The sequence below is a fragment of the Rhinopithecus roxellana genome, chromosome 2, assembly GCF_007565055.1.
Source record: "Rhinopithecus roxellana isolate Shanxi Qingling chromosome 2, ASM756505v1, whole genome shotgun sequence".
Classification (NCBI taxonomy): Eukaryota; Metazoa; Chordata; class Mammalia; order Primates; family Cercopithecidae; genus Rhinopithecus; species Rhinopithecus roxellana.
The window spans coordinates 62,812,451-62,837,670 of record NC_044550.1 but is presented as its reverse complement, the minus strand read 5'-3'; the positions used below and the strand labels follow the sequence as shown (position 1 = coordinate 62,837,670).

At 38.6% G+C, this 25,220-nt stretch overlaps 1 protein-coding gene across 2 annotated transcripts in view; it reads left to right on the top strand.

Annotated features, from left to right (window-relative positions):
• Positions 1–479: 479 nt before the first annotated feature.
• PDGFC (platelet derived growth factor C) overlaps positions 480–25,220 on the top strand; it is a 217,801-nt gene continuing 193,060 nt past the window's right edge. The window contains exons 1-2 of one of the 2 annotated variants that reach the window (XM_010358040.2): positions 480–640; positions 1,382–1,615. In XM_010358040.2, the coding sequence (XP_010356342.1) occupies positions 1,498–1,615 (118 nt within the window). In that variant the 5' untranslated portion in view covers positions 480–640; positions 1,382–1,497. Of the gene's footprint in view, positions 641–1,274; positions 1,616–25,220 lie in introns of those variants that run through there. The other variant, XM_030925628.1, reaches the window with a different exon arrangement.

Here is a 25,220-nt window from a genome sequence, read left to right as displayed (position 1 = left end):
CCTGCTTTAGGGAGCTGGAAATTGGAGAAAAACCTTTGAATTCATTTCCCTTCTTTCTGTTCTGAAACTCTGGCCAAGGGTCCTAGCAAAGACCTTAGGGAGTGGGCATCCCTCTTGGAAACTAATGGCAAGTCAGGCGACAGGGGGCGGCAGAAGGAGAGTTGCAAGAAGTTCTTTCCCACTTCTTACTTCTGCAGCACCCTTCGCCACCCATCGTGCTCTGTATTTGGGGTTAGAGGTGTTCCGTGGAAAGGAAAGCAGGGGCCGCCTTGGCCGCGTTCCTCGCCTGGGCCATCGGGGTCTTGCCCACAGAGAGTCCCGCAGCACCCCCTGTCTGCGCAGCACCTGTTGACAGCCAGTGGGCGGCCAAGCCCGCTCGCGCGGACGCGGCCCTGGGCTGCCCCTCCCAGAGGCGCCGACCCCCGCCCGCCCCATCCGCAGCCTGCGGGAGAGCCGCTGAGCCTCCCCCGCTCGCCAGCCGCGCGCTCCGCCCGGACTCGGCCCACGGCCCACGGCCCCCACCTCCTGTCTGCGGCCCGGCGGGGGGAAGGTAGAGAAGGGGAGGGGACAAGCCGGATCCTCCCGGCCGCCCCGGCCTTCCCTCTTCACCCGGTGCGGAGACGCCGCGCCGAGCCCCGAGGTTAGCGCGGAGCCCGAGGCGTGGGGGGAGGGGACGGGTACGACCGGAACCCCGCGGCGACCCCGAGCGGCCGAATTGCCCCAGGCTTTGAGGAGCGGGGGACGCGCCGGAACAAGGTGAACTTTGGTCGCGGAAAACTCAAGCCAGGTGCCGGAATCCGTGCTGCGGCGCTCGGGACGCGGCGCCGACCGCGCGCCGGGCTGCGGAGCAGGAGCCCCGCGGCCTCTCTCCGCCTGCGCCTGGGCCGGCCTCGGCCCGGAGCCCCCCGGCCCAGCTCCGGCGCCCCGGCCCGTGGGACCCGCCGCGGCGCCCTCGCCTTGTTTCTTCCCCCTCCCCCTTCGGGGGTGGGGGGTGGGGCGGGGGAGAGGGGCGCCCGGAGAGCCGCATCTATTGGCAGCTTTGTTATTGATCAGAAACTGCTCGCCGCCGACTTGCCTTCCAGTCTGGCTGCTCGCGACCCTTGAGTTTTCGCCTCTGTCCTGTCCCCCGAACTGACAGGTGCTCCCAGCAACTTGCTGGTGACTTCTCGCCGCTCCCCCGCGTCCCCACCCCCTCATTCCTCCCTCGCCTTCACCCCCACCCCCACCACTTCGCCACAGGATTTGTTTAAACCTTGGGAAACTGGTTCAGGTCCAGGTTTTGCTTTGATCCTTTTCAAAAACTGGAGACACAGAAGAGGGCTCTAGGAAAAAGTTTTGGATGGGATTATGTGGAAACTACCCTGCGATTCTCTGCTGCCAGAGCAGGCTCGGCGCTTCCACCCCAGTGCAGCCTTCCCCTGGCGGTGGTGAAAGAGACTCGGGAGTCGCTGCTTCCAAAGTGCCCGCCGTGAGTGAGCTCTCGTCCCAGTCAGCCAAATGCTCCTCCTCAGGCTTCTCCTGCTGACATCTGCCCTGGCCGGCCAGAGACAGGGGACTCAGGCGGAATCCAACCTGAGTAGTAAATTCCAGTTCTCCAGCAACAAGGAACAGAACGGTGAGTCTTTCCCCCATTCTCCCCCTGCTTGTTTCTCGCTGTGTGTGTTAACGTTGGCATTGTGCGTTGGTATGTGATGTACACCAGACTGCGAAGGTATCTTTGGTCTCTACATGCAAATACGCGCTCCGTTCACTGGCATGGACTGTTGAAGGTTAAGTGTAGTTTGCAACTTTGGGAGCTGCCACAAAGCTCCAAGAGGGCAACGTGAGTGCCACTGCAGCCTCAGTTAGAGTGAGGACATTCTGGGAGCAATTGTGAACGTCAGTTCAAATGCACATTGCAGGTTCGCTCATTGCCAAAGTTAGAAGTTCAAGAACTGCCTCTAAAAACGAATCCAAAATGAATGAGTCTTGGCATGTTTGACTTTACTCAGATTTGGGGAGGGCGAGGGGGGTCCGTCAGGAAATGTATCAGCCTCATTAATTGAAGCACTCTAGGTCGAAGTCATCAATTAATCAATGAGTAGATAGGAAATACAGAGGTCAAGAGGCTGTGTGGTCGTTTTTAGAGGAATTAAAAAGTGTATTTCTCTTGCGCCCTATTTTTTGTTTTTTAAACTTACCTTTGTACTCTGAAGTCCTTACCTTTCTGGTGGTGTGTTTTTGTATGTGTTGGTGAATGACTGCTATTTTGTGTGTGCTGGAAGCGACTTAATCCTGCATAGGAAATGAGAATTACTTTCAGCTTTCAAGTGTACCTGAAATGTTTAGAAAACTCTCAGATGCAAGTTCCCTTGGGCTGGGATTGCACAGAGCTGGAGAAAGGCTCCTTTCATAAAGCCAGGGCAGCTTCAGGGTGTGTAATTTGCTTAGCCTCTGAACCCATATGATTTACATCATTCAATTTCTAAACTCTTTTTCTCTTCATCTACCATTATGAAGTCATTTTTGAGAATACTTTGTAAATAGAAATTTTATACTGCACATGAAACCACAGTGTTCATGTAGGCTGTCTAAAATTGGAATATTTAACGCCCTGTTTACAAGTGGTGGCTCTTACTGTTATTTGAAAAGGAATATACATGTTTTTACTGCTTTGTATATCATCTATTCAGAATGCAAGGATTCTGTCACTTCATTAACCATGCAAAATGAACACAAGTGGCATAACTACAAAATTAAAATGGGGTGTGCTATATAGTTTTAAGTCACAGTGATTTTTTTTCCTTTTCATATTGGGGTGTTTCAAACCTTCAACTTTGAATTTAAACTCTATGAAGTGTTCATGTTTAAGAAAGCACAGAAAGTTTTAGGGTATAAAAATAGATAAAACAAGGATTCTGCGGACTTTTGCAAACATTATTTGTATTTGCTGTTGAGCAGCAAGACATAATATCACATTTATCAGCCAATATTAGTATGGTGCTTCTTACAACTTGCTAATGTGATGGCACATGGCACCTGCAGGCTCCTTGAGCTGCTGATCAAAGGGCAGCCTAAGGATCTATCTCTAATCACAGTAGCTGCAGAGGACTGGGGGAAAGTGATCAAAGGAGCCACAGCACCAGCTGTACCAGTGCAGGAAACAGATCAGACCAACCTTTGTTCTTTCTCATGTAAAATAAATGTCCATTTCAAACTATTGCTTCTTACTAGACAAGCTCCTCCATAATGACAACAATGCACAATATTCCTGGCTTCCTGGCTTCTGTTTTTTACTGTTCCTGTCCCATATCATTTCTTCTATTGCCTTGTCTTATCAAGCCTTTCTTGGCATCTCCCGGAATCTCTTTGCTAACCTGTTCTTCTCTTTGTCCTTTCCTTGCAGTTCTCTCTTGTCTTCCACATGCTATCATCACTTTGTAAGGGGCCCAGAGCTGTCATGAAGCATGTGGTCATAGGCCAAACTTTACCCAAGTAGGTTCACACCTTCAGGAGAGATGAGTTCATTAATCCAGGCCACACACATTCTGTTGCCATCCGAAGCTGGGCCATTTCCATTCTTAAGATGCATGATGCCAAAAATTGCTGCTTGTTTCCTAATCTGTGGGCAGAGTTTTGGACTATGTTTAGGGGTTGGTCTATGTTAAGGATGGCGGCAGGAAGTAACTATAAGTAGAGGAACTACTTGTAGTTTTTTAGCCCAAGGAGAAGTGGCACTGGCCAGCACTAGGGGGCAATATAGAGCTATTTTCTTGCACATACTCAGGTTGATTTTTTGTACGTCAAAGTTTGAAGATGTGAGGATAACAGGTGGGTGCTGAAGAAGATTCCCCTGGAATGTAATCAGATTTGTTAGAGCTACTACCATTACCATTAGTACTACTACTTCTACTTCTTCTTCTGTTTGACTTTCAAATTTTCCATTATGTGGGTAATTTTTTGCCCACATACTGAATTATGATTGATTTTTTTATTGGCCTCTTGCTATCTCAATTTTGACAGTTATACAGTCCTGTAAATATGAACCCTCCTTGAGGATACCACATAGAAGATCCCATTGGCCAGATCCCATTGACCTAGTTCGTGCATTGAATCATTTTGTGAACGGTCTTCTCTATCTCTGAAATGTCCAAATTGATATGACTATAGCAGCTCACTCTTGTCTTCAAGGACCCCTCGTCATGATACTCTCTTTTATTGAGTATTCTAAAGTCCCTAATGGTGTTTATTCAATCAGTATATCTGGCTGCTCAGTTTTAATATTAACTTATTTGTATTTGCTGTTGAGCAGCAAGACATAATATCAAGAGGAAGTAGAATTGGAAATTGATGGTATAGCCAATGCCGCATACATGGATTTAGACTGGATCATGTGGACATGGTTCAGAAGTAACTTTGAAGGGTTAGTGTCATTTACACTATTTAGGTATCTCGTTTTTGACCTACCATTGGGTTGCAGTTCTTGCCACTTTTACTGTACAGTTTTATCCTCTAATATTATAAGTTGACTTCATAAACCATACTTAATTTTTAACCTTACTTCTGACCCTGTCTCATATATGAAAACAAGAGTTTTCACATTTAACTTGAGGAAAGAGATTAAAAGATAACATTGACTTGCTTGGGGGGTGTCTGCTCTGTATACTTGGTATATGATCATGGTGAAAAATACTCATATTTTGTGCACACTGGTTTAGATGAGAATGCATATTGTGGAATGATTTAAGTTCTGGGATGGTGCTTCTGAGTTGTAGCAGAAAGAATCATACATTCAGGAACAAAACAAAACCTACTTTGTCTGTTGCATACAGCACAAAGAGATGTCAATGACAAAGTTGTTGGTGGAGGAATGCCTCTTCTACCTGTGTTGTTGGTGAGTGATTTTTAGTTTACTCATAGATCAAGAGCGTGCGTATTCTTTTTTCTCATTTTCTTTAGCCATTCTGAATTTGGATTTGGAATATGCTGCTATTTGCTTCGATTGGTCTTATGAACATCAGTTATTGTATGTGTTCTTTTTCTCAAGGGCTTTTGTGGTATGTGGGGCAATTTACTTTGGTCTGCTGGTCATGCCCTTTTGCCTGTATCTTGTGTTCATGGATTTTCCATCTCTTTATCAGTGCCAGCTTTCTCTTCCTACTGCTAATGTGCCCGTATCTAACAAAATTTAAGTTAAAAATGGAAAATTAAAAAAGGTGTCCAATCCCCTCACCATCGTTTTTAGGTGGCAACTTCAAATCTCTGTTTTATCAAAAACAGGTAACCACAATATTTAGAACAGTGTCCACGAGTAAGTAGGCTCTAACTGCAGACTAAAGGGACTTTCCTGTAAGTTTCCCTATAAGTTTTATTGCGTGACCTTTGTGACATTTATTTTTGTTGTTTAAAGGCTTTTTTACAAAAAAAAAGAGAAAAAACTTCCTCCTGGTTCTCTGCTGTGTGAGATAGTTGAGGAAGTTGAACAAGTACAGTGCCATTATGTAATGATGAATTTTGTCTTTTCACAGTAGGTGATTAAAAAGCTCTATTATATGGTAATTTATCTTCTGTATCAACTGTAATCATAGATATTGGATGGATGATATATTTTGCTTTTACCACTAAAAGATGTTTAGATTGGTTTGTAGGAAGCCTCAGGGATTAATATATCATTTGTTAAATAGTTGTAAATAGAGGATGGGATTGGACACTAAACTTCCCTCAGTGCTTCCATCTCTTCTACGAGCTGTAGCTCTGCTCAGGGACTGAAACCTTAGCTTTGTCTACTCTTATTTCACCCTTCCTGAAACTTATTTCTTAAATATCTTCTGTATATTAGCTTCTACTTCATGTTTTTTTCAAATTTTAGACTGGTAAGATTCTAAGTTTTATCTATAAACTTTTGCACCTTTTGTAGAAACAAAATTCTAATGATAAGGTGGTATGTTAAATAAGTAATGATGAATCAAGACATTCATAACGTTCATAGTAAAAACAAAAAGTTTCCATGACTGATGAAATTTTCCCCATAGGTTTCTATTTGTGTCAACCAAAATGGCAGAAGTCATAAAGTCCCTTCATTTACTTACTCTGATTTTCGTGTTTCTAATTTGGAAGCATTATACATAATCAGAATATATAACTCTGTGTAACTCTATGTAATCTCTATATAACTCATTTATTAAGCAATCCCTGTTGCTTCTTTATCTTTTGGCTAAGATCAGTTGTAAACAATCTGTATGTTGTATTATTTTTCATCACCACTACCTCTAGCTATGATTTTATTTTTCAAATCTCCCTTTTATTAAGTCTCCTAAGAACACATCTAATATTTGGTAATCATTTAGTATGCACCAGTGTTAGTTACCATACTGATTACCAAAATGTTGCAATGTTGAAATATTTCCAATGAGTTGGGAAGAGACTAGTGCAACTCCTTTAAGACAAATGGACCAACACATCATGAAGCAGAAATTCCAATGCCTGGTACTGCTCAAGGCCTCTAAGATACTTCTGCAACCCTGCTGGCCTCTGTCCTGATGGATCAGTGTTTCTACCATACTGATTGTTAAGCATTTTGACACTTTTAGCTCTGGACAATTTAGTTCCTATTGGGGTTAAAATTTCTATCTTTTTTCCTCTCTGCTTAGCAGCTCATGCCTGACCCATGACTTGGAGGACCTGGAGTAAGGAAGGGGTATGGCTTCTTTCAAGCCCCCTTCCTGCAGCTCTTTTGGTTTTAGCTCCTCAAGGGTTATGGCCTGGGGAGAGATGGGAAGGTGGACATGGCACACTCAGCATGCAATTGCAACCTCCAGTCATTTGCCCCTGCCTCTTTGGCTAACACTAACCAGCTGCTCTTGCATGGGTAACACCTTCCCATCATTTAGATTAAATGATTCACTTTCTCAGAGAGGTCTTTTTTCTGACCACTAAATCTAAATTAACCACCTCTATCTTCTCAAGGTTAATTTATTAATTATGTGGTACTTAATACTCCTTGATATTCTTGTTGTTAATTTATGAATTAATTCATTATCTACCGACATCCCTCACCCCCCCCCCCCCATAAAATCTAAGTCATTGAGAGTGTGGACCTTGTTTGAATTGCTTCCTGTAGGAACTCCAGCACCTTAGACAGGTATGGCAGAGAGTGTGCCCGCTAAGCATCTGTTGAAAGGTTCTGGAGGTAGTTAGTATCTTATTAAAGAAAGGCTATGGTGTTAACTCTTAACAACAGGCCATCTTTTAAGATACTGTTTTGGTCTTGGAAGTTGCACACTGCTTGACTTCTTAAATAGGAAGATATGCTTGTTCATGTATTGGTAGTGATGGGTTGTGCCAATCAGAGTACCACGTTTTACTCTTGATAAAGATAGATGTTACCAAGTGAGCAGGTACCAGGCAAATGGATAGGTTTCCTAGAACTGGTTACTCTTTTAAAAGTGTCATTGCTGTGCATGGGCTTATATTTTCTGAAGATGGGGACTATTGTGTGATGCAGACCAAGGACTCTTGAAAATATTGCATAGATGACAAGCCTCCAAAATCTGTGTGCTTTCTGTATTCTACCCGTGGCTCAAGGATAACTTGCACAGGCTAGAACTCAGCAGCATGTGTGGTATGAGGAATGTTGGAGCTAGAAAGACCCCAGGAGCTTATCCTCCCTGGTGTGAAGATTGAGGCCTAGACAGCGGAAGTTGACTTGACTTTGTCAAGGTCACTTGGGAGCCACTATTAAACTGCTAAAGTGGTGATATATTTTTCCTTATGTGAGAACCAGTTAGGCAAATGGAATCCTAGTTTCAAAATTCAGGTATTTTTATAAAAGCATTTCTTTCTTATGTTAGTGGATTGCGTGCTTTTCAGATCGGAAGATGAGGTGTAGGAATTTGTTGCTTCCGAAATATTTACAGGAACAGTAAGGGAAACAATCTCATACTAATCCCATTAGTCAAATGGAGCAGTATATATATATATAAATATACACACACACACACATATAGTGACACTTCTGTTTGTGTAGGCATCTGACAAATTGGCAAATAACTGGAAATACTACCTTTATAATGGTTACCATTATGTTAGAACCATACTTTAAGCAGGTATATAGATAAAGGACGTTTATTTTGATATTTTGGTTTATTCAGTGATGGTGATGAAGAATATGGCTGACATTGCCATGCTTGGTTCCACAAGGAAACTTTTTGGTAATAATTTTAACGTTTCATTTAGCAGGATGTCTTAATGATAAAAGTGCCCTAAAAATGAATCAATAAGCATGTTTAGTGAGCGCTAGAAAGTATAACCTATTATTTTTGAAATATATTTAATGAGTGGCCTTAACTTTTATTTACACTGTATTCTGTGGGATATTCTATTCAGAAGTTCAAGTTTTTTTTATTTTTTTATTTTTATTTTTATTTTTTTTTAAGGTCAAGACCCTCAGAAAATAAATTCATAGCTATAAACTTGAATGGCTTGCCTAAAATATTTTTAATTTACCTTTTTAAACTTTTTGTTTGCAAAGTTCCCAAATCTGAAAACAAAGGGAGCTAAACATTATAAAGAGGAACTGTAATAACTACATTTATAATTAAAGTCAAGTTGTTATAAGTGATATTTTTGGTAGCATTAGCTAATTTTGTCTTTTACCTCATGGGAATGCATTTTAAATTTAGTTTTGTTAATTTTATTTGTCATCAGATTTCTCGTTAGAATTCATGTGCCATCTTCAAACCACTTTTTGTCATCCCCTGGTGACTGAGTAGCTTCCTCCTGGGACGGTTATTTGCCCTGTTTCCACACCAGACCATCTTTGCCAGGCTGTCTTCTCTAAATTTGCTCCCTTGCTGTTCTGCTTAATTCCTCTTTTATTTTCAAACTATGATTTTTTTTTTTTTTTTGTATTTAGCTTTTCCCCTTTTATATTTGTTTTAGTTTGTTTTGTTTTTGAGACATGATTTCACTCTGTCACCCAAGCTGAAGTGCAGTGGTGTGATCACAGCTCACTGCAGCCTTGATGACCTCCCCAGGCTCAGGTGATGTTCCCTTTTCAGCCTCCCAAGTAGCTGGGATTACAGTGGTGTGCCACCACTCCCTGCTAATATTTGTATTTATTTTTAGAGATGGGGGTCTTATGATGTTGCTCAGGCTGGTCTTGAACTCCTAGGCTCAAGCGATCCTTCTACCTCGGCCTCCCAGTGTGCTGGGATTACAGAGGCGAGCCACTGTGCCCAGCTGGATTTTTTTCTTTAGAATAGTAGTGGGGTTGTTTCTTAGTCCACTGAGATATGTATTGGATTGTTGCTGGGGTTTGTGGGGCGGGGCAGAGACAAAGTAGAGGTCTGATTCCTTAAGGGAAATCAACGTTCTCAAACAGAACAAGGCATTTTAATGGTAAGTGCAAGGGTGTAGCTTTACATTTCTGCTGTATACACTGTGTGCTGATAAACCAGTAAGAACTGCCAGGAAGGATCCGGCAGCAGAAGGATTTAGATGCATTTTAGGGGGTAGTTGCATGAGTCTAAAGGGCTCTGAGTAAGCTTCTAGTTTTGCATTGCTTAATAATGAGTCTCCAGGAGTGACTGTTAGGTGCCACATTTGTCCTCAATGTTTGCAGATAGTATGCAGTTTATAAACTTTCCGTGAGGTATTAGGAAAAACACCAGGGCTTCACTGGCTAAGTAGCTTAGCTAAGGTCCCACAGCTGGTAGATGTTTGGACATTGGTCTGACTCCAAGCCAGGACTCAGAGCCACGTGCCTCCTCCTTCATAAGTTAAATGGTCTAATGTTTTATTAGAACATTGTTTTCATTCAGCAAATGTTTATGAGCGTGTGCTCTTTGCTAAGCTTTGCCCTAGGTGCCGCGTACACAGAGAAGAAGATGCAGACCTGCCTTTGAGAAAGTCGGTCAGAGGATGGCAGATCCTTCTTGTTACTTCATGGTCTATTAGTTTTGTGCTCAAAGTGCTATGAGAACACAGAGTGCTTTATTTCACTTCAAAAATGCTCTATTGATTTACTAAGTGGTTGGTTTTGTCTGGAAGGGAAGTTGAAGGAGAAAAGTTCCCACAGAGGAGGTGATGTGTTTTGAAGCAGGTCTGAGAGGGGAAAAAGAAGAATCCTAGTCTAAGGGAACAGCCTGAGGAAAAGAACAGACACATGAAGAGGTATATCATGGGCGACAGACAAGAAGCATCGTTGTTGAGAGTGAGGAGAGGCTAGAAAAAGTGGAAAGATGTCCTACACTTATGCATTCAAAGGCCCTGATGCTGTGTGTACTTCCTGCAGGGTTGACAGTTAACAAACAGAACAAAAAGAAAAGTCTTCATGTTTAAGATTCCATCAAAACCCTTCCCATTCAGTTCCTTTCTCAGCAGGCAGGCAGTGGCAGAGTTCTGCTTTGGTGTGTGCAGATAACTACTTGTTGCTGGAATGTTTTTCAGTCATCAGGCATGTTTGGAAGTTGTGAACGGGTTAGAAGGGCAGGCTGCGCAGCCTCAGTTCCACTCTCATGAGCTGAGCCTGTGTCCACACTACTCTGTATTACCTGCTTTATGTAAACAAAGAGCTGTTTTCACACTTCATTCACAAAACGGATGGCATGCAGAATGAGGCTGGGTGAAAGATCCGCAATTGGGATAAAAGGGAGGCAGCTTCCAGGACGCTGAATTAAAGTAATGAAGCTGTTACATCACAGGCAAAGAAAACAGTTTTAACAATTTTAGGAGGAAAAGATCTCAAGTTTGTGGAAAATTAATTGCTATGAGGTTACTCTTCATTGAGTATCTGCATCGTTTTTCCACTGACTTTCATTTGGGTCCCGTGTATATAAATGCTGGAAAGATTTTGTGGTATTTAAGGATTTGAAATGACTGAATTCTCTTGGTGGATGTACTTCTTGATGCCATGCCATTTTTTGAAGCTATGCTATTTGCATTCTAGGAAATCCTTGTTCGTGAATGGATACTATTTTAAGCATTTCAGTGTTTGCATGATAGAGATACACTTCTGTGCTTAAATATGCCCAGGTGGCCATTCCACCTACCCTTTGAGTCACTGCAGAGATCAGAAACCATTAACAACGGAAGTTGGACTTACGTGGTACTTATCTCCTGTTGTTTCTGGCAGTTATTTTGCTGCGTATTTATAAGGACATCTGTCTTTTAAGTAGTCATAATTATTTATCTTTTTTTTTTTTTTTCTGCTGAGGAATAAATCACAGCTTGTTTCCCATAATGCCATATATATTCATAGTCTAGGGTGATTAGAAATGCAAATTGAGAGTCATTAAAGCTTTATAATTTATTTTGCTATGGTAGCAGATGATATTTAAAATCAGTGTGGTAAGAAGAAACATTTGCTTAAAATGTAAGATGTGAACAAATTAGAAGAAAGAAGTATTCATTTCTATTACTGGAAATTTCTTGCTGGGTCTGGGAAAAGGGGGAAACCTGCAGTGTTCATTTCTGATTTACTGTACTTTAAACCTGAGATCTAATGACAGGCAGGGTACAAATTGGAAAGAACATAGGAAAAACACAGTAATGAAAAGTATTTTCAGATTGTTCTATGCAAGCATACTAAAGACTCTCTCTTACTAGAGTGCGATTTGCCTTTGGATTACCCATTAAAAGGATGAGTACATTTTATAGTAGTTGGTGGTTTTATGAGTACTATAAAAACAAGGGAAAAAGTTGGATAATGCTGGTATGAAAAGTATAGATCTGTACATCCATAACCTGAGGTGGGGTGTCCTGGAGGCAGATCTCTGCTGGAAATATGTTAATTTTGTAGATAATAAAAGGCATTAGAGGATTCTTTGTTTTCAATAGACTGTGACATCTCTACAACTATGTATTTTATTATTGACTTTACTTTTATTTCTAAACAAAAGCTCACTATTTCTGGAGCTATAAATGAAAAAGAACATATATACACACACGTATATATGTGTGTGTGTGTATATATATCTGCATCTAAAGTTATAAAAACACTAGTATGCTATGAAGTCTGGTCTGTTGTATTGTAGAGACAATACATTTTCATGTAGACCTCCAGAAATAATGTACTTTTTTTTAGAAATAAAAGTAAAGTCAGTAACAAAATGCACAGTTGTAGAATTATCCCAAATTTATAGTTATATATATGTGTGTGTGTGTATATATATATACACATATATAACAGTTTTATATATATAAAATGGGTTCCACTGTATCGTTGCATTGTGTTAGTCACTGTGGTCAAAACTGTCTGTTTCTAGAAAAAGCTGCAATCTGAAAATAGCAGGCAATTTCCCAGGTCACAATCTTGCTAGGATACTGAGAGATACTGAGTTGAGATACCTAACTGATAAATATTAACCCTTTAAAAAGTAGTTTTATCTGTGTTTTCTTTAGAATATTAGCAGTCTTGAGGTTATAAGCCATGATAACAAAGAAAAAATTAGTAATTAAATCATCTCTATTCTTATTTTTAAAAAGTTTTTGCTTCATGGTGGAAAATTTATCTTTAATCTGTACTGATAACTTTTAATAGGCATCAGTTGGCCACCCCATTAAACTAACAGCTTTAAAATGGTTTCCTTTTAGAACTAACATTTACATCCTAGGAAATCAATTAGGGTGTCTGGATTTTACATTTCCCTTGCAATCTTTGTTTGCAGTCATTTCTGAGTGGCCAACCTACTGTAGCAAAAACTCAGAGGTGCAAATCTTCTGGAAGAAGTGTAAATGCCACAAGTTTACTTGGAAAAATGGAAAAATAGGACTTATTTAATATATCTGCCGAACATTTAAGACTGCATAAAGCACTGGAAATACTTTTGGTGTGTAGGAATGTGTGGTGTTTCAAAACTACAAACATTGTTCTGAAAATTTCCCCGGTAGTGGTGAATTATATGAGACCACGTCCATCTAAGGAAGGCTTGTTTAACTAGCCTGTGGTTCTGGGGCTCATTCAAACACTCTTAAACAAAATAAAGGGAATGGATGTAATAACTTCTTTATGGAAAGGCCATAAAAAGCTACAGGGCCATGTAAACAAATTGGGTCATTTACTAGATGTTTAAGTGATAGATTTGCAGTCCAAATTTAGGGGTGTGTTTTATGTTTTATAGGATGGTGACCGTGTTCTACCTTGAGAATGAGGTTGCAAGCTTATTTTTTGTTTGTTTGTTTTCGTCTAGTGCATGGAAATCCATTACTGCTATTTTGTATTGCAGTTGGAAAGCATAACTAAAATTCTGAGCAATTGCATTTATAAATCTTTTCAACTTTGAAAAATGGCTAGAAACTCATGTGTGAAGATTGAATTGATCTGATTTCTGGTGTCATTAGGTTCTTTTCAAGGAAAATAAGATGATTGAAATAGAAATTTTCCTTCTGGGCTCAGACATGTCTAAACTAATTGTAAAATAATTGTTCTGGCTTACAAGAGTAGACTTATAACTACAACTAGGTAAAGTAAAAAAATCTAACAGTTAGGATTTATAGTTACTGTCATTCTGCCAGTCTTGTAATAAAACTGCTATTATAACCACCCTAGTGTGAGATTCATTTGTCTTGAGAAGTGAGCAATAAGTCCTATCCAAGTTATCTTGTTTTTAGCAGAGCCACTTTATTGCGTTAGGATACTAATTTATCTTCTCTGAAATTGGGTATGATGATTGTGCCAAAATGGTTCAATAAAGGGGAGTTGGGTGGGTGGATGTATAAAAATATGTCGTGCTGCGCATTAATGGTGATGACTAGTGGCAATGGGAGCTAGAAATAAACTTGGAAATTGAAGTAAGCACAGGAAACTGAAATAATTTTTATGTCGATACCATAACATTTATTCATTCTGTAACTTCTGTCAGTCGTGGTTGGCTCATTTGGCCTTAAAGGAAGTGATTGTGTAAGAAATCCTTAGTAAAAATCAATGAGCCTTTCTAAGTTTTGAAAACTGATGGCATCATACCACACTGGCAACTTTTAAGTGTTACTGCTGGAAGTTTGGCAGCAGAAATAACTGCTTCAGCCTCACAGGCTTAAAAAACAACGGACAATGGTGGATATTATAGTTTCTGTGTAATGTGTGACTTGCTATTTCCTTTTTTTTTTTTTTTTAAATGAGTAACTTGATGGCCTTAAGTCTATGAAGAAACCTAAGATCTACATTTAAACTGGATTTTCTGTGATCCTGAAAACAGTTCACACCTTTCTGCCTTAGGTATCTGTCTGAAGCTGAGGCATTGTGGAAAATACAAAGGGAAATTAGGCTTAGTCACTGCCTTCAAGTAGTTTATAGTCAAAGGGAAAGAAAAGACACAGGTATATTAGAGAAAAAGTAGCGATAGTATCATGTTTGGTGGGAATTCAGAGAAAGACAAGATTATTTAGCTGAGCCATTAGAAAAGGCTGAGAAAAGTTGTTAGGGGAGATATATATATATATATATTGAACAAAGGGGCCAGGAAAGATGAGCATCATTTGCATGTGCAGAATCAGAGGTGGGATAGGATTTTGGCAGCTGGAAACCTGGTGAAGTAGGTATTCATAGTAAGGAAGTGTGGGAAATTCATGCAATCAAAAGTGTAGTTTGTTTTGAGGCAGACCTCAGAAGTAGGTTCAGTGGGAAGGTCATTGGAAATAGGAAGCACAAAGGGAGGAACTTTGATGTGTGACTTGGGCTTGAGTAAATAGAAGAGTGATTCTTCATGCTTTATTGTGAACTCCTTTATTGGCCCTCCCATCCCAGCTATGTGGGCAGCCAAATTATGAATTAAATCTGATTCTGGATGGTACGTACAAGAGAGAAACAGAATGAAGGTTGCTCGACATTGAAGAATAAGGTCAGAAGGAAAAGGAAATCTCACAGGAAGAAATTCCCTGAAGAGGAAGCCATGAAGGAAAAAAAAGTCAGTGCAGTCACAAGGCAGGTAGTGAAGGATGCCAGGGAAGGAGAGAGAGAAAAATCACAGAAATTGGCCTATATGATAAAATACAGCAGAGACTGAAAAAAATGAAGACCAATGAGCGGTCTCTGATTTTTCCAGGTTGACACAAAGAAAAAATCTTCCGTATAATAAGTGGTGTAGAAGAATGGACGTGGAGTAAAGTGAGGAAGTGAGACATCAAGGTTTTAAGAGAGAAGGAGATAGTGGTTCCAGGATGGAAGGAAACATGTTTTGTTTCTTTGCTTGTTTTGGAGGTTTGGGAGAGAGCCAGAGGAGTGGAAAAGATTAAATGTGTAGCAAGAGATAAGCCTTCTATTTTAGAAAGTTCCTGTACAGTTGATATTGGAACACAGGTAAAGTAACTGTAGAGCATTAAGCCACATACCAAATAATCACAGTAAGAACTGAGCCTATTTGGTAGGGAAGTAGGTATTAAGTTTTGGAGGAAGTGATCCTTGAGATAATTTTTGATAAAGTGAGGGATTCAGCATGCATAGAACAGCTTCTTGCCATTTTTCTTGAAAATCCGTCTTATTGCCACTTGGATGTCCTGGTCCCTTTCTTGTGGAAACCTCAGTTCCGCTGGAACATCCATTTAACATGTATATTTAGAGGACTTACTATTTCTCATAATCTGCGTTGCTCTTAGCACTCCCAAGTCTGAGAAAGCAACTTAAAACTAATAGATTTTGTCCTACTTAAATATTATTCCTCCACAATATTTCAAAATATATAATATAGTATGTTAAGTAAGCATGGAATTATTGTCAAGCTAATAAGGACATAATAACATTGCTATTTTTAGGTAAAATAATTATCTTTACATTTGTAAATTTCTACATTCTCACTATCATCCCAAACCAGGTGCTGATTACCTATGACCTAAACTGTGACAAAGTGTTCTTATTCTTCCTTCTGTGACTCAGGCTTTTCCCATGCCCTGTCACCCGCTATCAATAATTTGCAGGAGGTTAATGTCAGATAAATCTTATAATAGAGTTCTGGTTGTGTCTACTCTAGTCAAGCTTGGATTGGTGCTTTGCAAACTCTTAATATACGTACAAATCACCGTATTAACATTCAGATTCTAATTTAGTAGGTCTTGAGTGAAACCTAAAAGTTTGCATTGTAACCATCTCACAGGTGATGCTAATGCCATTGGACTGAGGACCACACTGTGAGTAAGGAGTCTACGTTGTTGTTCTCCATGACTACTGTGCTGTCACCCCAGTCTTCTAATACAAAGATTACACAAAACTGACCTCTGCTCACCCCAGAGATCTGTACTTTCCTGACCCCATGTATTGCTCTGCCAGCTCTCAAACAATAAATTAATTTAAGCCAATACACAAAAGTATTTGTTGTGCTGATTACTGTGTCACATCCTGAAAACAGGTAAACAAAATGTCCTTTGTGTGCTGGATATTCATAATCAGTGTTGTTCATGTTGCACTAGACATATGCTTAGAATGCCCACGGACCCAGGGATGTTCTGCTTTGGGGTCAAGTAGGGCTTCTCATGGGGCTATCATTGAGTAGGGTCTTGAAGGATAAATAATTCCCCAGAAAAGGAAGAGAGAGTTCTAATCAGAAGGTGCAGACTTGTGAGAGGGCACAAAGCCTATTCAAAAATGAACTGCTTTTGGTGAGAAGATTGAAAAATTATTCATGAATTTTGAGGGCTCTGTCTGACATACTAAGAGCATGTTTAGATGCAGACTCATGAGATGATAGGGCACCATCAAAAGACCTTGGCTGATGGGTAATGATTATAGCCTTCTGCGTCAATTCCTAATAATAAGGGTGTGTCTTTTTGTTTATGTGTATATTCTTACACCTATAACAGATCATTAAATATTCATAAATTAATCAGGTTTGATTTTTTGTTTTTTTAAACACATTTTGCATTTTTCGTATTATTATTTTATCAGCAAATAGTGTTTTTCCCAACTTTATTGAGTATAGCTGACAATTAAAAACTGCGTATGTTTACCATATTAAAAGGAATGTTTTGATATATGTATACATTGCAAAAGGATTACCACAAAGCAGCTAAATTAATTTATCCATCACCTCACATAGTTATCCTTTTATTTTTTTTGGGGTGAAAATATTTAAGACCTACTCTCTATACAAATTTCAAATATGTAATTGTTTTCTTTCCAAAAAACAGGTACTTCAGGGTGATTGTAAAGGACAGAGAAACTAGAGGCTGGGACAGCAGTTTGAAGGCATTTACAGCCTTTCAAATGCCAGATAGTGGGAAAATAGCCGAGTGAGTTAGTGCCTGGGGTGTGGAATGGAAGGGAACCATCATCTCTCCTTCATGCTGCGTGTTCAAAGCCAAGATGGATTTAAGGCCTTGTCTGACTGGTCCCCTCTCCACCGTATAAAGCCTTCCCTCTTTCTTTCAGTCTGGTATGTCTGCCTTCAGAATAGTGCAGAGTTGACCACTTTCTACCTTGAATTCTAATTATATATGCGTTTTAATCTTCCATAATTTTCAAGTGTCAGAGAATAAAATGTTGAATAATCTCTAGCCTAGTGCCCCACTGGATGGTAGATCTTTTAAGTGAAGTGAAAACAGCCCACTTAGACCCAACACAGCTTGTTCTGCTGCAGTGTTGGCATCTGGTGTCATAAATCATCATTGATGGGTTCTAAACGAGTCATATGCCTTATTTCACAGCTGGGGGATGCGCCTAACGTCTGGCTTCATTTTGAGGAACTACAAGGGGCTAACTGGAGAGCCTCAATCTTTTTGCTTAGACTGAGTAAAATGAATGCACAAATAACATGATTGGCAAAATTATAATGATGACTGCTTAGAATGTTATTTCCTCAATAAGAAAAAGAAATGTATCATTTCCAGGAAACTTATTTTTAAACAGGGAACTTTAGGATAAAGTTTTATTGCAATCAATTTATTATAGAGAAGAGCATGACCATTGAACGTTCATTTTCAGTAACTTTGACGTATTTTTTGTTTTGAATTATTTCCCCTTTTGCTCTTTCTAGTTAAGATAAGATATAACTCATGTGCTTTCTTATTTTTAGTTTGTTTTTCTTTTTTGCTTTGAGGTTTTGAGATTGACAACTGTGATTTATCCCAGGGAAGGCAAAGATCTTGAAAAAGTTAGTCTTTTAAAAAATCACTCAAAGAATATAGTTTTTTTCCCCTTGGAAATAAAGTTGATTTTCTCAGCTCTGATCCTATGAGATTATGGGCAGAACTAAGTAGTCCTTAGTTCTGGCATGTGGACAAAACAGAAGCAGACCCTGGAGAGAGAGTTCAAAATTCATGGCAGTAAGCACATGTTCGGTATGCCAATATTTATGGTGTCACAACCAAATTGAAACCGTAACCCTCTGCTATTTACGTAAGTATGGTGCCCAGACTGCACAAGTTTATGCCTATGTTTCCCAGTAAATTTAAGACAATAAAAATATTCAGTACCCCTAGACACCAGACTATTTATTTTCTTGTTCATTTTGTTTCTCTCTATGAGGCAGAGTGAATTGTCTTAATTTATATTCATATTTGAAGTCAGCCAGCATGAGAAGGAATGGCATTTAGTGGGGATAGAGACTGCTTTTGTGCTTTCATATGTAATGTATCCAGGCCATTGTGTCCTGGTATCCTTAGTTCCTGAGCTGGGGTGAGTTGGGGGTATTGATTATTGATAGTGAACATAGACTGCTTCTTAGATGGGTAAAGTTCAGCCTTCATGTCTTATGTCTTATGCTCTTAGAGAACCTGGGTTTCACCACTTTCGTCAAAAACAGACACACATACTGTTGGTAGGAAGTCATGTTTTATGTCTTTTTCTGGCAACTTTTAAAGTATTATAATTCTAAAGTATTTATCATCTGGTAAAAGTTTAAAAACAATGAAGTTTCGGAACCACTCTTGAGAGTACATCTTTTTTTCTCTGCTTTTTCAAGACAAAGATATCTAGTAATTTAAATTGTAATAGCATTGTCATGCACTTGTACAGCAATATAATTGAGAAAGATAATAGAAAAACCAAATAGCATATCACATTTGCTGAATGTGAATGCATTCTTAATGAACCTTTTTAGAATCCCAGACTCCTTCTGATCCTTTTACCATTAGTTGACTTTAGTCTAGAAAACAATTTGGACAGTAACCAGATTGCTAGGTGTCTTTTAGTAGGTTGGCTGTTTGATTTGGCTCTTTGAGAGATGATCCTATATCTCTGTCAAGGGAAAGTTTTTCCAAACAATTGATGACTGGAAAGTGAGGAATGTTTTGTGCAAGAAGGGAGGCTTTCTCGTTTACAGTATAAAAGACATTTTGGAAGAGTAACTCCCAAGTAAGCAAATGAAGCTTGACTATGTAAATCCTTTTACTTAAGGGATAGAATCCAAGATATTTAAGAAATCATTTTATTTTTTGAGTTCAGTAATTTAAATATTGTGCTTAGGCTTTTTGTTGGCACTGCAAACATTTTATTAAGATTTCGCTTGGTGTTTCCATAAAAAGACAAATTTCATTATGGTTTATTTGTAAATAATTGTCTTAAACTTAGATAAAAGAGAAAACAAACTTTTCTGTACCATATTCTTTCAGACTAATTATTCAGTGTTTTTTTGTGCCCCAAATTTGAAAATGATCACAGATTTTTCACTGACCTTTTTATGTCTAATTTTGGTGCTGGAAAAATAAAAACAGATTACTTAGGGTGTTTAAATCCTGTACAGATTAGTAAACAATACCAAGGAAATTTACTTGGTGTTAATAGAAGGTTGAGGAAGATTACTGGCTTTTGCAGTCCATTAGTAGATCAATTTGTTAAACGTTTAGTGCTAGGAATCTCATTTATCAGGAAATATCTTAGGCACTGGGGAGAATTGGCCTGTGCTATTTACATTCTAGTCTAGTTGCCAAAATTGATTTTCACATTTTGTATGTGACTTAGCTCTTTGTACTGCAGTAGATACCAGGTTAAAGCGTAGTTCATATCTTAAAACATTAATAGATTTTGTTTCAATGCTGCCAATAATTTCAGTGAGTAACAAAAAAATATACTTTCATTAAAATGTTCTTAATGATTTCTATTTGATTTTCTATGTAATTATAAATGTTGCCATTTACCCCAGTGGCTTAATGACAACAAATAAGTATTACATTTTGAGCAAACTTGGCAGTATCATTGTATGTCAGTGTGTAATAGCTAACCTGTAATTTAGGTTAATTCCATCATTAGTTTATGACTTGAAATTCTTTGTTTCTGGCTGCTTCATGACTTCTTTAAGCACAAAGAGGATATTGGTAGAATCAGGCATGTAGGAAAAGGTCTAGAAATACAGTTTTGATTATTTGAAACTCTAGTGTTTTAAAATCCAGCAGATGCATTCCTTTGCCTAAATATATTATGTCTTATGCTATAAAGAGGACATATTTTATTTCATTTCAGTGTACATATTAAAACAGGTTATACCCCAAATAAGATAATATGACTAATGGTTGTCAGTGCTCTAATTTGGGGGAAGACAGTTTGAATCAGAAAAATATTCTTGGAGGAAGAATATTCTTTTTTCCTATCTATTTAGGCATTCACTGGAACTTTCTTTACTCCTAAAATTTATGCTTGAAATGGCTCAGAGTTTGTATATGTGGAGCATATTGGAGGCTGATTGTATCTGAGTTTAGGAAAGACTTGATCCCTTGTGCAATGAAGTCTTTCAAAGAAAGCCAGGATTTTTTTTTTTTTTTTCCCCTATAAGATAGATTGGGTATTCAGGCTCAGATTTTAGCTAGATTAAGAGGGAGCTTTCTCTGTCCAGAATAGTATCACAAAATTAAGACTGGCTCTGGAAGAGAGGCAGGGAATGCCCTCTTTTCAATGTCACACACCATTTGAATTGTGTTTGATAAATTTGTATCATGACCTTGAACATGAAACCACTCAGAAATCCTGGTTAATTTCTGCCCCGTGCACCAGTCTCCAAGGGGAGACCTGCCTTTGCCAACAGTCCATTCAGTAAGAAACAAAAATATTAAAACTCCACAATCACAGCTTGTATGGTCAATAAGGGTTGCAAAAAGTAAAAATAATTGATCCTGGCATGTTTATAAGCAATTATATATAAATACAGGAACATGTATAGTACGCATTTTCTTTAAACTATTTGCCTACTTTGATTACAGAGAGAAGGAAACCTCACGATGAAACTGACTGAATAAATTTAAACACTGTTGTGAGAACATTGTTTTATTAAGTCACTGGAATGTAAGATATATGAAGCCTGAAATTTTAGTTGTTGTTATTGGAGGTTTATTTATTTTATCCTACTGCTTTGTCTTCAGGATCTAGAACCTTGCCTGGCAGGCAGTACTCTAACATTATTTGTTTAGTGAATGAAGAGAAGGGTGTAAGAAGCATCTACCTCTGGAGATAAAATACAATGAGATGAAAGAGAAGTATATACGATATTTTCCCTTCTGCCTGTTTTGATTATAAACCGTCATATCCATAGGGCCTAGATCAGGGCTTGGTAGTTACTCTGAAATTGAAAGATTCAATAAGTGAATTTTTACATGTATAAAAATGTGAACTGCTGTTTTTTTTTGTTATATCAATTGTCATTTTAATTTTGCTCTTTTTGCCAACTTCTAGAATTTTTTTCTTATTTATTTCACAAATTTGTAGTCATATAGTAATTCAACAGTTATAAACATTTTGAAGTTCTGTGTATTTGTGGGTATAAATAGATTTTTTTCAATTTAACACTGGTTTCAAGTTGCTTATTGGACTATAGTGGAGAGGGAAAAAACAACTTTTCTTCTACCTCTTAGGTTTAGAAGTTGCGGCCTACAAATTAAACTGACAAAAGACAGAGTAACAGGAGAAAAGGCATATTAGTTTTATTAATATTTTAAAATTTGTTTGCATAAGGACTTCAAAGTAAGGATGTGAAAATCTTAAAAAGCAGTTAGACTTGGAATTTTCTATACCATTTTAACAAATGATGATAAATTATGGAGAAGTGACTAGACAGTAGAAAGGGGATTTGAGCTGCTAGCACCAATGAAGTTTGGGAAAGTGACTAAAAACATGGGGAAACTAATATTATTATCTAATCATAACAGATAATATTATTTTAGTAAGTTTATTTTAGTTAAGTCTGCATATACAGTCTCATTCCAGCACCAGCTTTGTCTCTGCTAAGGGGTCACTTTCCTCATCCTGGAATGGAGGGGAAAGGGGCATTTATGTCATCTTCAAAAAGGAAAATTTATGTACTACTTTTAGGCAGATAACTGGAGAACAGAGAACTTTTCCCAGATCTGTTTATTCTTACTTGTCTTCAGCTCAAAATAATGCTTATGCCAAAAAGGCATATTTTAGGGTGTCATACTCAAGAACCCTTCATAATCATTGATTAAAACAATTGACTGTTTCTGATACATATATAGCCTAGGAAAATTGTCGTAGGTATTGCTGGTGGTTTTTGGCCATGCTGGTGCTTTTGTACCTTTGAGTGACGTTATTTTTATTTCCTGTTATGCTTATTGCTAATTTTCCTGAAGGTAAAGCTGTAAGTTACAAATACATGTGATCCAATTCTTAACAACTTCTGCCGGGACTGACCCTATGTCATCTCAGGTATGACTTCAAGGGGACATAGGGGAAGGGGAAACAGGTCTATTTTCTCATTTGTGCCATCCTTGATTTCCATAGAAAGTCAAAAGTCATTCTAGTAATACACACTTAGGAAATGTGAAACTTTATGACTCATTTTATTTTGGCTTTGCACAGTGTAGAAAATTTCTTGGCTAGGAAGAAATTCCTTTTCAAACTACCGGTCCTCCCCAAACAATTCTCCTCCCTTCTGAATAGGTAGTTCTCTCTTTGCACAGACATTCTTCTGGGCTTAGCTGCTGTGTAACCTCCTAACCCTTCATTAATAATTTCCTGAAGCCAGTTTGTTATAAAGAAATATTGCAGCACAGTGTGTGAGCAAGAGAGAGAGAGAGACAGACAGACAGACAGACAGACACACACACCCACTACTTTTTAGTGACCAACTAGAATGGGATTAATGCTGTGAAAGAAATGAAAAAAAAACTGCACATTAGACTTTTTCCCCATTGGTTTGCATGGTAATCAAGGAGATCACCCCCTTAGGCAGAAGGTAATAAATGGTTTTCAACTTCTCTCCATTATTCAGAATAAATGGCTCATTTCTATATTGTAGACATATTTAATAATGCTTTGAGTATTTAAAAGAATAATCATGAATCTTTCACAGATTTCTTAATAGTAGGAGATCATTGGTGAGTAAATTTCTCTCTTTTTGGCTCTTAACAAAAGAGGTGGTCTCTCTTTTCTTGAAGAAATCACCAAGGAACTGGGTGGGTTCAGAGATGGAAATTTGGGCTTCCACTCTCCTGCACTATAATCCTTTCTCACCTTTCTCATATTTCAGCAGCACAGGACCCCGGTGAATTTCACACTGGTCCTGTGGCTAGCCAGTAGAGCAATATACCTCCCACAAGAAATGCTGTGAATTATACAGAGCTGTCATTACTCGGGATACGGGGCAATGATCAAAATGCTGTTTCCACAGAAAAATGCTTACACTCTAATGTTAAGTGAAAAAGCAGAGTGAGAATAAGATTTTAAATATTTTTATATATGTCCCCATAAATATTTCTAGGTATGTAGAGGAGCTAGAATGAAACACACTAAAATGTTGTAAGTATTTCATCTATAAAGGCTGTAGGGCAGCAGTGGGGGTGTTGATATTTTCTAAAATACATAGTATTTTCCAAGTTTCCTATCATAAGCTTATATTACTACTATATTAGAAACGATGCTGTTTAAACAGAGAGTTTAGGGAAGGAAAATACAAATAACATTTTCTCCTCTTCTAATGGAAAGCACTTTAATATGCCAAGACGTTTTTTAGAAGCCTAGGAGGTGGCATTCCTAATGGTGACCCTTCAGGCTTAAAATTTAAAATTGGCTCCTAATTTTATCCCAGAGCTTGATGTGGATATAGTCAAAACGGCCGCAGCAGTCGGCGCAGGAGAGCCATCACAACAATTATCTATGTTGTTTTTGGCAGTTTATAAGAAATGTTGTTTTCACAAGACCTAAGAGTTTTGTCTGGGAAGAAAGAAGATAGCTGCCAACATTTGGCACCATATGGGGTTTTCATCTTTTCCTTTTTTTTTTTTTTTTTTAGCTTAATGTGTAGTCTGTACATCCACTCTTAAGCCTTGAAGATCAAGACAATATTGTGGGAGGTTTTTTTTTTTTTTTTTTTTAAGTACACTTGTTGGAAACATCTGGAAAATGCCATTAGGTTGCACACCATGGACTTCATTTATAGACAAGTAGGTAAGTAGGTGAGATAAAAAACATGGAAAAAAAATCCCTGCTTTGCAACTGTGTTCTGTGGCACACCATCCACAGTGTGTATAGACTGTTTAGAGTATAGACTCTTGCTATTCATATTTATTGAGACTAGCAGATTGAGAAACTGTAAATTAATTTCCTTTTCTAGGCATAGAATATCCATCACCCATACCAGAACCTGTCCCCTATTGAAGTCAGGCAGTTTCTGATTTCGTTGCTACTTTGCTTTTACCCTAAGGCTGCACATTCGTACTCTCTACAGTATATGGACATCATATTCATTGTAAAATATTTTGTCCTAGGAAATATTATTTTGTTTTTGGAAGAAACACTGCAGTTTGTGCTTATGAAACTAAAGTGAATCAAAGGTTCAGTTTAAAGGGTTGAGGGAAAAAGGCTGACAGTGACAGTCTCATTTCTTAGACCTCTTTTTGCTGTTATACCTCAACTAAGGTGATGATTTTGTGATATCACCTCTCATTAATTTGTCTACACGTAAATAAAGAAATAAGCAGCAAAATAACAAGGTAACACAACCACACAGTTTTATGTCCTGAATTTCATTTTTCTTGTTGCCCTGTCTTTCATTGTCATCTTTCATTTTGATGTTTACTTAGTTTAATTCCATGTTTCAAATGGAAACTACTGTCTGCAGAGTCTAGAACCACTGAAAGTGCATTAACTAGGCCATAGCAGGGGAGAACTTTAAATTAAAAGAAGTTTTGAGTAGGAAAATAAATGTGGAGTCTTTTGAGTAGGGAAATAAGTGCCAAAGTAACCCTCTGTATAACCTGCAGCTGGTCCATCCATAGCAGAGGGTTACAGAACCACAGCTGTTCATACAGAGAGATCCTGAATAAGAGATGGTTGGGCAGGGGGCTTGTATGTGTTCCTGCTTTTACCCCTT